This window comes from Malassezia vespertilionis, chromosome 1, assembly GCF_029542925.1.
Source record: "Malassezia vespertilionis chromosome 1, complete sequence".
In the NCBI taxonomy this organism is placed as follows: Eukaryota; Fungi; Basidiomycota; class Malasseziomycetes; order Malasseziales; family Malasseziaceae; genus Malassezia; species Malassezia vespertilionis.
This window is the reverse complement of record NC_079247.1, coordinates 1,274,049-1,286,610: the sequence shown is the minus strand read 5'-3', so window position 1 is coordinate 1,286,610 and position 12,562 is coordinate 1,274,049. Positions and strand designations below refer to the sequence as shown.

General features: G+C 50.0%; 3 protein-coding genes across 3 annotated transcripts; 1 reads left to right on the top strand and 2 right to left on the bottom strand.

The window, feature by feature from the left end:
* Positions 1-22: 22 nt before the first annotated feature.
* On the bottom strand, positions 23-2,719 carry sap49 (Spliceosome-associated protein 49; the record flags this gene model as incomplete). Its single annotated transcript, XM_056205567.1, has 3 exons — positions 23-1,506; positions 2,123-2,294; positions 2,327-2,719. The coding sequence occupies 3 exons, from the start codon at positions 2,717-2,719 to the stop codon at positions 23-25; spliced, it is 2,049 nt and encodes a 682-aa protein (XP_056061542.1).
* Positions 2,720-3,431: 712 nt separating this feature from the next.
* MVES1_000710 (uncharacterized protein) lies at positions 3,432-5,042 on the bottom strand (the record flags this gene model as incomplete). The annotated part of the gene is made up of 1 exon (XM_056205566.1): positions 3,432-5,042. The coding sequence occupies one exon, from the start codon at positions 5,040-5,042 to the stop codon at positions 3,432-3,434; it is 1,611 nt and encodes a 536-aa protein (XP_056061541.1).
* An 896-nt stretch (positions 5,043-5,938) lies between these two features.
* Positions 5,939-7,282, top strand: MVES1_000709 (uncharacterized protein; the record flags this gene model as incomplete). Its single annotated transcript, XM_056205565.1, has 1 exon — positions 5,939-7,282. One exon carries the CDS (start codon positions 5,939-5,941, stop codon positions 7,280-7,282), a length of 1,344 nt encoding a protein of 447 aa, XP_056061540.1.
* Positions 7,283-12,562: the final 5,280 nt, after the last annotated feature.

The following is a 12,562-nucleotide window of genomic DNA, read 5'->3' as shown; positions in this document are numbered from 1 at the left end:
GTAGAGTCGCCATCGAGGTCAATTATTGCGGTGCGACGAGCATTGAATGCAAAATTCGCATCACGCTGCGGCCCCATAGAGTTAGTGTCCGAAGCAGATGTTGGGTGCTGTTGCTGAGAAAATTAGACGTGTGTTGCACATTGGATGCGGCCGTTATGGCTGTCTCAAGCAGCTGGGGGGCCTTGGCATATGCGGTCGAGGGCAGCTCGGCATCTGTGCTGCTACGCAATTCGTCCACATCCGTGGCCATATCATAATGCGCATCCAAACTCCAGCTGTAGGATGTGACGCATGTCCGTGCGTCCATGACAAGCCATTGGTACCATACGATGGAAATCGGCACCGTGGAGAGATGCCAAAGAGCATGCGCATCGAGTATCCGAAGCACGGGGGGGAAATCAAACAGCTCCAGGGCAGGCGCAACAAACATGAGCAAAGCCAAGGATACGAGCCTGCTTCGCTGCTGGGGCACCAAGTCAAACGTGCGCGGTGTCCGTGCTATGGCGGAAGCATTCCATAACGCCAGATTTTTCAGGCGCAATCTTTGTTCCTTTACCTCGTGTACCACATGCACGGATCCAACCATGCCTCGTAGCTGTGAAAAAACAAGATTGACCATTCTGGGGGCAAGCGCAGCGGCCAGCCATACCAGGTTATGCGCTACACCGACCGCAAGACAAGCAACCATATTGTACGAGTAATCTAGGCGCTTGTGGAGCATTAGGTAAAAGACGTGCAAGCCATAGGCAACCAGACATCCGCACATCCATCGCCGGTACAAGTCCGAACCCGGCTGGATAAAGTAGACGCGGCAAACACTGAAGAAAAGGCCCGAGAGCAGCATGGCTGCAGCGCAAAAGTAGTCAAGTCGTTCTGTCCACCAAGCATCGCGCGTATGAAAAATGGCGCTGGCAACCCATGCGGTGGATGCAAGGTATGTATGCAAGAGGTACAAAGACTTAATGGGAAAGGTATCAGGAACATGCTCAACAATGAGTCTCGCGCCATACACTTGCACTCCCAAGTTCATCAATGAGAACAACACAGACAGTGGCTCCTGCATACCCAAAATACGAATCTGTGCCCATTTTCCATAGTACTGCACAGGCCGCCGTTCCGGCACTGAGAGTCTTGCTAGCGCTGCGCGGATCGTTGCTTCGGCAAGGATGCGCAGCTCATACTCTGATTTTAAAGGCGGTGGTGCATGAAATATGCGTGCAATACATACGCCATCGCTGTTCATATAGGCAGCGTCCCCGCAGTACTCACCAAATTCTTCCGCTTGCTTCTCGTACGACTTCTGCGCTTGCCAGCGGAGGTGTGTCTCCGCCAACTGTTCTTGTTCTATGCGCAACGCCGCCCATACGGACTCATGGATATCATGGACACGCTTGCGCGCCTCGTTCGTAATCCTGTGTGTGCAGTGGTATTCGCAATTCGATTCGCATGTCCAGCCAGTCAGGATTAAGTACCACGGAAGTGGATCCGGCCGTACGATGGTGTCGTCTGTAAAAGGCAAGGGACGATGGTTACGACACGTGTCTGCTTGGCATGAGAAAACACACTGCTGAAATTTGAGAGACCGGTCACCGATTGACGCAAGAACAGGTACACTCCATAGGAAGGGCAAGAGAAGTAGCACAGAACTGGCACGTATGTGCATGGCCTGTTCTATTCACCTGTAGCAAGGTTATGCTCGTCGTAGCAATTATTCAGGAACGTAAGCGGCACAGCTGCGGGTCTACGGACCACACGCGTCCAGTTCCTATACGCCAAAGAAGCTCACCGCTTTGAGGCCGGCGCTGGTTTTTGCTGCGGAGGCAGTGTTCCCGGAGGTAAAGAATTACCTGCAAGGCTTAAATTATGCTAAAAATGTCCAATCGCAAGGGGCACTGTAATGTGGAGTAGGTGGTGCATGGATGGGTATCTGAAAACTATGGCTTCGTAGAGGCAAGCGGTCATGCATTGGTACCAGTACTGCTGTTGGAACGATACAGTGCACCAGATGTACCCAGGCCCCATGTGGGTGTGAGCCCTGCGTATGAGCCGTTCGCTTCATGCAGAGATGGCAGCACTTGATTTTTGCGTGCCTGTGCAGCCACGAGCCTTTCGGCGTCCGTACCATGACGCTCGCCGTGTTTCGTATCTTGTTTGAGCGCATACATGACCGTCATCGGTCGGTTCATTAAAAACTGGTTGTTTAACGCCTCAATTGCAGCGTCGGAAACGTCAAACGCATCAAAAGACACAAAACCGTAACCCTTCGACTCGTTGGTAGTCGGATCGCGCGCAATCTGTGTATAAGTAGTTATTAATGCAGACGTACTTTTGGGTAACCCAAAATATTGCCAAATGCACTGAACGTGTCGTACAAAGTGCGCTCTTTCACTTCGGGGTCCAAGTTTCCCACAAAAAGATTGGCCCCAATATCCAACTGCTGCTTTGTATCCCCACCACTTGCAATGTTGACACGAATAGGCTTGCCAAACATTTTGATGCCATTAAGAATGGCTGTTGCATACTCCGCATCTGCTGGCGTGTGATACTCTGCAAATGCAAAACCTTGGTGCAATTGCGTCACGCGGTCCTTCGGCATGAAAATGTGCGCCAAAGGCCCTGCCTGATACATAAGTTCCCACAAAAGTGGATCGGTGACCCGGTCGTCAAGATTGCCCACGTAGCATGTCGCTTCTTGATTCCGTTCTAATTCACGAGACATGGCGCCCGGAAAGTGACGTCGCTGCAGCGCGCCACAAAAGAGGGTTTAGTCAGCGTGAGGGCGCCTAGCAGAAAAAAAAAGGCGGGTTCCCCTTGAACATAATCCTTGGAGGTATGCAGGACGCTGGGATGCGAGCTTACACGGCCTAGACATATAGTTCGAGCTCGGCTTTTCTGTGTCGTGTTTCGCGTTCCCGTCTTCTAGAGTAGAAACCTGTCCCTCGGGATGGGCAGGCGAATGCAAGGGTCTATCGCTTCCTTAAATTTGCCGCTCTCCTTTGGGATCGAGCGACAAGTTTAGGTCGAGGAGGTGACTTACTTGGATTCGTTTGGGTGCGTATCCATGTTGGTTTTGCCAGCCCGTCTTGCATGAGTGCGGGCATGGGTATCGCACCGATATTTCACGTTCAGCAATTGGTCAGAGGTACGTTATCTTGTGTGCTTGCGACGTGGGTGCCATGGATAGTGCAATGATGCGCAACAGTGTCGCCCCAGACTGCAATGTATTTTGAAGATCGACCAACGAAGCATAGCCAAACACAGCTTCATCTCTGAGCCGCCTCCGTATCTATACGTTGTCAAGCACACGCACACGCTTTTTGATGCAGAAACTGACTTCCAGATGTTAAATAGCATACTGTAAATACCATTTTTTTTCGCCACATAATTTCGTTTTGTTTATCGGAAGGGCACGTCTACATTGTATTCGGTATCTACGGCGTGGATGTTCGGATCATGAGACCATCGTCTTTTGTCTCGGATGCGTTGTCTGAGTTGGGCAAGGCGCCTGTGGCATTGCTGAGATTTTCCAACTCCTTCTCTACGTTAGCCTTGAAGCCAGGACGTGAAGTGTAACCTGGTGGAACCCATTTAGCTGAATTCCAAGGCTTGCAGTTTGGATCAAGATACATGTCGTTCGCAGCCTCCAACGTCAAATTGAAGGTCTCGTACACAAAAAAGTACACCAAGAAAAAGTTGGCCACATTGCAACCCATGAAAATGTATCCGTAATTAAAGTGGATATTGTTTGTGATCGGTGGGGTAAAAAACCCGATGCAGAAATTCCATGTCCAGTTACCCAAGGTAGCAATCGCATACTGCTTCGCACGCGTTTGGGGCGCGCACGTTTCCGATATCAAAGTCCAAATACCCGGTCCCCAAGTACTTGCAAATGCAAGGATAAAGAAACATGCAGAGCAAATCATCAGAGTACCAATCGATTCAGGATCTGCGGGTGCATCAGGGTTTGTCACACCCTCGCCACCGGGAACAAAGCGAATCGGTTTGCCGGCTACGCCAGCCGTTGCAAAGATAAGCAACCACATGGCCATCCAAGCAGAACCTACCAGGAGACATATGCGACGGCCAAAGCGATCCAATGCCCAAAGACCGGGAAATGTGGTGCCTGTGTTCACAGCACCGAGAATGATTTGCGTAACAACAGAGTCGCTAATGCCCACCGATTGGAAGATGGTAGCACCGTAGTAAAAAAAGTAATTGGCGCCGGTCAGCTGCTGTCCTGTCTGTAATGCGATGCCCAAAATAGTACGGTACAGTGTTTTGTTTTCCGTTCGGAAACAATCAATCCATCCCTTCTTTTCCGCCTGCATCTCATCCAATACTTCCTTCTTAATATCGTAAAATTCGGACAAGACAAATTCATTGCTCGCATCCACACCCCGCATTCTAGCGAGCACCTTCTTCATTTCGTCAAACCGGCCTCTCTTACCGAGCCAGCGCGGACTTTCGGGGCAGAACATGATGCCAACACCCAAGATAATGCCCCACGCAAAACCGACCGCAATGGGAACACGCCACTGTGCGGACGAAAAGGAGCCATCCGAGCTCATGTAGCCCTTTGTTCCGTAACAGCAACAGTACGAGAGCAGAATACCGATGGTGATAAACAGCTGGTACATCCCGACCATGGCGCCGCGTACTTGACGCGGAAGCGTTTCGGACTGATATACAGGGACGGACGCACTTAACCAACCAACAGATACACCGACGATGAAGCGCCCAATGCCCAATTGGACCCAAGAATACTGAGATGCGACCTGGATAATGAGACCCACCGTGAAGACCACACAGCCGAACGCAATACTCCAGCGTCGACCAAAGCGGTCTGAGGCCGGCGCGCCAAGAAAAGGCCCGACCATGGCGCCAATACTGAGAAAACCAACAATAAGGCCCTGGATCCACATGTTCCACACATAGTGGTCAGGGTTGCCTGGATCCTTGCTCGCAAATCGGCGCTTAAAATCTTGCATTATCATGAGATCGGCAATCTGACCAGTGTCCCAACCAAAGAGAAGGCCGCCCATAGAAGCCAGGGCGCCTACAGCATAGGTGGATAGGCCGATTGGCGCACCATACACAGTGTGATGCATGCTTGCAGATAGGTATTATAGACTAGCTTGTATGTACAGAGAAGCACCCCAACTGCTTAAATGTGGATGCGCCACTACCCCACCTCGCCGCCCTCATAATTACGCCTGTTGGGTGGTACACAAACCTTATTTTGGCATCACAGGTGCATAGTTAAAAGGGTATTTGCACATTTGTCCTCAGCTGCGCGCACTTCATCATAAGACACGCGCACCCATGTTGGCGCATCCCCACATTTCCACAGGGCAGGGAGGAAGCCAACTCATTTGCCCCAGCCAACAATTAAATACCTTTGCTGCGCCAATCGCCACAAAATCGGGTCCGATTCGTGACGCGGACCAATAAAATGCATTGTTGCTAGAGAACATGCATAATGTTCATAGCAAAGGAAAAGTGTAAATTGTGCGACTCCGTTGCGAAGTTCTCGTCTTTCGACATCGGCGTAACACTAGCTAAATGAAATTAAACCACAAAGTGCATGGTGCGCCCGTGGGATTAGTGACCTATTTAATTGCCCTGTTGGCTTCTATGGGTGGTTTTCTTTTTGGATGGTTCGTGTAGATCAAGCTTGCAAAATTAACATGGCAGGGACACTGGTCAAATTGCTGATCTCGTGGTGATGGATGATTACATGGCCCGCTTCGCATCACCAGTGCCAGGAGAGCCAGGTAGATACGAATGGAATTCCTGGTACCAAGGTGTGATTGTGGGTCTGTTGAGTGTTGGTGCTATCTTTGGGTCACTGATCGGTGCTCCTGTCGCTGATCGTCTCGGTCGACGGCTGGGTATTGCAGCCGGATGCGTCGTGCTCTGTGTGGGTCTGATCATCCAGATGGCTGCACAACACTCATGGGTGCAAATGGCAATGGGACGCTGGGTACTGGGCATTTCGATTGGCTGGTTGAGCGCTGCAGTTCCCTTGTACCAGTCGGAAATTGTCCCCCGTCAAGTGCGTGGTGCACTTGTGGGAACCTACCAGCTGTTTGTTACGCTTGGTATCCTCCTCGCTTATTGCTGCTGTTACGGTACACGGGATTACACGAACTCAGATGGCACTACATCCTCTGCACAATGGCGCGTCCCTATTGGATTGGGATTTGCATGGACACTCGTGCTTGCGGTCGGTATTATGTTTTGTCCGGAGAGTCCCAGGTGGCTTGCGAGACACCAGCGCTACGATGAAGTGCATCGCGTACTTGCCCTGGCCCGTGGTGTTTCCCGAGAGGACCCTTTCGTGATGACAGAGTTTTATGATATCAAGCGGGAGGTCGAAGCGGAGATGAAAATGGTAGAGCTTGGTTGGATCGATTGCTTCCGCACGAAGGACAAATTGCTGTACAGAACTCTTCTTGGCATTTTCATACAATCCTTGCAACAGCTGACCGGCGCCAATTACTTTTTTTACTACGGTGCTACCATCTTCCAATCGGTGGGCATTAGCGACTCTGTTGTTACGCAAATCATTCTCGGTGCTGTGAACACAGGCACCACATTTCCCGGTCTTTGGGCATTGGATCGCTTTGGCCGTCGCATATGTCTCCTGGTAGGTTCTGCTTGGATGGCCATGTGGTTGCTTATCTTTGCAACGGCTGGCGTAGCCGGCAAACCGATTCGCTTTGTTCCCGGTGGCGAGGGTGTGACAAACCCTGATGCACCCGCAGATCCTGAATCGATTGGTACTCTGATGATTTGCTCTGCATGTTTCTTTATCCTTGCATTTGCAAGTACTTGGGGACCGGGTGCGTGGGTGGCCATTTCCGACTTTGTGTCACCACAGGCGCGCACTAAACAATTTGCATTGGCTACCATGTCAAACTGGATATGGAACTTTTGCATTGCCTTCTTTACACCCGCCATTACTAACGATATTCACTTCAACTACGGCTACGTTTTTATGGGTTGCAACATATTCGCCTTTTTTCTCATCTACTTTTTCCTTTACGAGTCATCCAACCTTACCCTCGAGACTATAAATGAAATGTACTTGGACCCCAATGTCAAGCCTTGGAATTCCACGAAATGGGTACCCAGTGGGTACACATCTAGGGACGGAGTGAAGGAAGATGTGGACAATGGTATACAAGAGGTGACTGGCGCCATCGACGTGCATGATCCTGAAACTACGCTGAAAAACGATTTTAACACTCGAGTGAGCAATGCTGAATATAATCCTTGAGTGCACGCAACCGGTTAAAAGCGCCTTGGACTGAATATCTCAAGCGTGACCGTACCCTGCCATTAACTCCGTCCAATTTCTGGTAGAATGTAAATGAAAAATCATCGGCTTGCATCACATTTACAGAACTACTTGGCTTGACGACAATGGTTCAAAGAGTGGATAGATTAGGCCTCCGTACACGCCTTGCGCTTTCTTGTAAAGCATTGCTTCGGCGGTAAATCAGCAGAATCGTATTGAGGTCGATGCTTGCGGATTAATGCATGTTCCTCAGAAGGATACCAAGGAATTGTTGGATAAGTATGCTCATACTCAGAAGCATATACAGCCATGCCTTTCTCGCGCAATAAATTTTGTTCATTACGATATCGCATAGGATGATACCGCGAGGGATGATACGATGGTGCAAACATCCCTTCAGAATCATTTTGCCGCAAACTGCTTGCCGATGATGCTGGGCGGACATTAAAAGCACTTTGATCGTGTGGATAAGATGCTCGATAACATTTGGGCATTCGAGGTAAAAAGTCCGCATTTGCGTCAACGTTCTCGGGTGCGCTTATCGCCGTCGCAGTTTCGTTGCGAGCAAGCTTTTCAGTCAACGAACTGGAATTTTGAGTTTCGCTTTTGACCTCGGGCGGTTCATTTGCGGGCTGTTGCAATGTGTGCGAGTACGGCTCCGATCTAAGGCTTGCGCCAGACCTGTTGCCAGAATGACTTGCCCCAGAGATGGACGGTACATTCCTTGTTGCATACGTAGGAGAGTAAATGACACGCTCTTCTGCAGCGGGGACGTAACCTCGCGAAGAATAAAGTGCGGGCATTGTCATGCGGCGAGGAGCCATTTGCATATGTACAGGTGGCCCGTCCCGGATTGCAGGAGGAGGATAGCTGTTCGACGGTGTGGGTCGTTTCCGTTCCCCAGATCCCGAAGCAGAAATCTGCGAGAGCGGCGGAAGAACGTGATGCGGTTTAGGGAATTCGCCATATCCGCCTTGAGCGCCCCAACCAAAATGTAGATTTGGCGCTGGTAAAGTGCTCGGCGATTGGCTACCAGGGCGGCCTGAGCTGCGATGAAGGTAGGCCGGAGAAGGCGCCAGGGCACGTGAAGAACGTGAAGACATCGTTCGAGGCACGGGAAGTGCATAGTTAGTAGAGCGAGGTGCTGTAACAGTTAACTCAATGCATCTAGATCCAACGTACCTGTCCGATTTGTGGGATAGTAAGGTTGGGTATGGTATGATACAGATGGAAGCGACTCATGACATGTCCCTTGTTCGTCCTTAAAGGGCACCCTCTCTTTGGCAGGTGCATCTGAAAGAGCGCTTAACGAATGTTCAGCCATAGGGCTCAAATGTTTTTTGCCGGCGGGCTTTGGTGGTGGCGAATCTTTTTCGTTTGCTTCCTGTATCTGTTTTACATTGTCCTGCGCTGCGTTGCGAGTAAAACACCGTTGGTTTTTCGCAGCAGATGCAGCAAGATTCGAGTGCAGAATGGTTAGCTTCCGAAGCACCTCTTCGTTTTTCTCCGGTGTATCTGAATGTACTGTTTGGCAGTGTTGACGCAAATTATCGAGCCGAGAAAATGCTTTAAAGCAATGGCATTTAAATGGTCGCTCACCAGTATGCTTGCTGCAAGTGTCAATATTCACGCGTGCGCAAAAAAAGACTTACCGGACATGTCGTGCAAGATGCTCGCTACGAGTGAAAACCATATGGCAATCGCCAAACCCGGAACACTGAAAAACGTTGGCGCCGTGGTTCGGTTTTTTGTCCAAATTTTCAGACTGTTTGACGCCTTTCGCTCCAGGCAAGTTCTCATCAGTGTCCTGCGAAGCACCAAAGTCCGGCTTTGGGGACGGAGGCCTTCGCATATCGAATGGCCCTGGCGATGATCAATGTTGGTCTCCCAGCCAGATATCCCAGGCGGTGTTAAGAAAGCGTGCGATAGGTTCGGGGATATACGTCAGCCGGACCTGTTCCTGACCTGCATGTTATTTCGTGTCTCGGCATCGCATTGGTAATTCGGTTATCTGTTCCAAATAATTCATGCACAAGTAACTAAGACTGGGAGGCGTGCGTTCGCATGCATTTCTCCGGCGTAAAATTAGTTTCTGTCGCTTCTAATCCAACCCGCCAAAGGAAAGCAGCAACATGTTACGTAATGTTAAAATAAAAATAGCTCCAGCCCAGGTCATTAGTGGAAATGATCACATGAGCACAAAGAAGTAAAAAGGTCGCTGGGCACCGTGCAGCTGCGCAAATAAATTATGCATAGACAACGTTTCCCCCGGCGTCGCGATAAAAACTAAAGCGCAAATTTGATTGGCCATAATGCAGTCGCACACGGGTTTGAATGTCCGCACTAAACCCATATTGGAGTTTCACTGGCGGCTGCATCGATGTGGAATAAATCGTGCCCTGCAAACTTCCTGTGTGGCGGGAAAAAAGAATTGGAAGATTGGATTGGGTTGGCGTAGTTCCTAAGTATGCCTTTCAAGATCAGGCATGTACCGCGCGCACAGACAAATTTGGTTGGATTTTTGGGAAATCTAGCCATACAGAAACCAGGAACCGAGGCCCAAGGATTTTGGTGAAGTCGGTGCCCTAATCAGGAGACTACATTGCCACGCATCCCAAAAAAGTTCACAGTACATAATGAACGAAATAACAACCACTTGTACTACCCGCGGTATCCGACAAAAGCGACAAAAGCACAGCTTAATCTCTGGTTGCCAACGCCCTTTATTTTGCTGTGCACAACGTTTGAAGTCGACCTCCTAAACTTGTATATTCGACCCCCCGACGTCTCCCATTTTTCATGAATGCATTAATAGGAGCATGGCAGTCGATATTCAGTCGAAACATAATGTGGGCATTCCGACCTGGACACCAACTCCGACCTATAATGAGCAACAACCAACATTGATCAATATGGAAATGAACAACATGGACGCTGTGAAACCAAACGCAATTTTTGCACCTACAGCGATGCCGAGCCACCAAGGGACTATGTCTGGCCCATCTAAACGCGGGATGGACAGTAGCGTTCCCGATGGTCAACAAATCAAAAGAATCTCTAAAGAAAAATGTGCAATCGGTGGCAAACGTGATGCCAATTCGGACACCACGGGCATGGCAGAATGGTGTGCGCAAATGGTGTGCTACCTTTGGCTCTCCCCCGGACAATTGCATACGACAATATCGAAGCCTTTAAGCTGGCAAGGACGTGACCAGACATGTTCCCTTGATGAAACACCACTCAGATTTACACTGCATGACCCAAGTCGTTCGCATCGGCAGTCTGCGTCTGACGCGTATGGTATACCTGAAGTAAACGAGCAAAAAGCAAAGCCGACACGCGCTCAATTATATCCCACGGACCTTTTTGTCTCCTTTGTAAAGGATATTTTGCGCGTAACGCAAGTTTCGCGGTCGGTCGTCACACTGGCGCTGCTATATATATATCGTCTAAAGGCCCGGCATGAGAACTTGGAAGGACAATTGGGGAGCGAGTACCGTTTGTTTATCACCTCGCTGGTCCTCGCGAATAAATTTTTGGATGACCATACCTATACAAACAAGACATGGTCTGATGTTTCTCACATCCCTCTTAAGGAAATCACCAAGATGGAGATGCAGCTCCTGCGTGGGATTGGCACGAATGCAAATGCCACCGTCGCCGATTATCAGTGGTGGCAATGCATGTCGGATCGTTTTGCAAAGAAGCGAGTTGAGGACCAGCAAATTTTGGCTTGGACCGAATGCGTACCAATTATATCCCCCCCTCCCCCGCTAGCGGGCAACAATCGACAGGTGCCTTTTTTCACCCCCTCTTATGAGCAGCCCTACGGACTCGCTATGCATACTGCGCTACATGGCCAGACCAAGAGGAAGCGTGGATGCCAGGATGTTGCAAACGATGAAATTGAAGGTAATGCACGTCCGAGAATGCAAAAGACACCCGCCTCTCTCTTTGGGACGCCGAGCTCGAATCCTTCGGTAGCATCGACGACGCCTGCGTGTGCGCTCCCGTATACATACGGTGTAACCAATGCGAAAAGCGATATACCTACGGATGGCACCCTCACGAAGCCATTCAACGATTTCTTGCTCACTGGGGACACCCACGTCATGGACAACAAGATGCGCCAAGATTGGCCGAGCCTGGCGCTATCTAATTCTGGCCAGAATCCTTCGTATACATTGGTATGTGGGGCCCCAGGCATGGATCCAGAATTACTTCTTCCGTTCAAGCAGGTCTCTCCATATACCACGCCTCGAGCGCACGAGACGTCGCTTTTGACGTTTCAGTATTATCGCTTGGCTGCTGGATACCCCCATGGAATTCCTACTGTCCGGAGCATTGATCGCAGCGCAATGAATCAAACGCCAAAGTTTGGTATGGCAAGGCGGAATCAATTAAGTGTAAATCTGGCGTCCACGATGCCGAACTCTGCAGACTTCTACATGTCGCCATCTCCACTTTATACCGGAAGCTCTTCTGGTACGCAGGATATACACAGCCCTTGGTCAGTGGGTACTACAAATTCACAAATTTCCGCAGGTCTTGCGAACCCAATGCATGGCGTACTGGGAAGTGCTATGACGATTCCTCCCGTAAGCGCCGGCCTACCCATGCTTGGGAGTTCTATTTTGAACCATGGCTATATGCCAGGTTTTCAAAAGGTTCATCCGGGGCTGTGCGACAGTGCAAGCCGCACTCCGATGGATCAACCAGCGTTGCCAATACTATACTCTTCTGCGCCGCAACATTGAGCGTTGACAAGGAAATACTGATTTTCAATGCAGCTTGACGAACACCTACGATCACCCTGATAATGATGTTGATGCCCTTAGATATTTGCTTGTATCATAAAATAGTATACATTGTCAAGCAGTATGTACGGACGCCGCAAGCCAGCATAGGTGGCCACGACACACTCCACATTTTGTTGGATAGCTGCAAGCGGAGGTCTGCACGTGGCCGTCGTGGCATTGGCGCCGCTAGTTCACACGTACTTTGTACGCTGTAGTAACCCTCGCCAGCCACGAATTCGACCTGCAGTAATTTGTAACAAATCTGTACGGTACATGTCCAAGGCATGGCCCCTTCACGAAATGGCCCGGGTTCGAGCAATGCCACGCTGAGGAATGGTATGACAGTTGGGATGAATGGTATGGGAAAAAGCACACGAGGTTGACGCTTGCAGATTTTGTATACATTTCCGCACCTTGGGCTGGTGGGATTGGAGAGCCATATATTGTGGCACGTGTGATG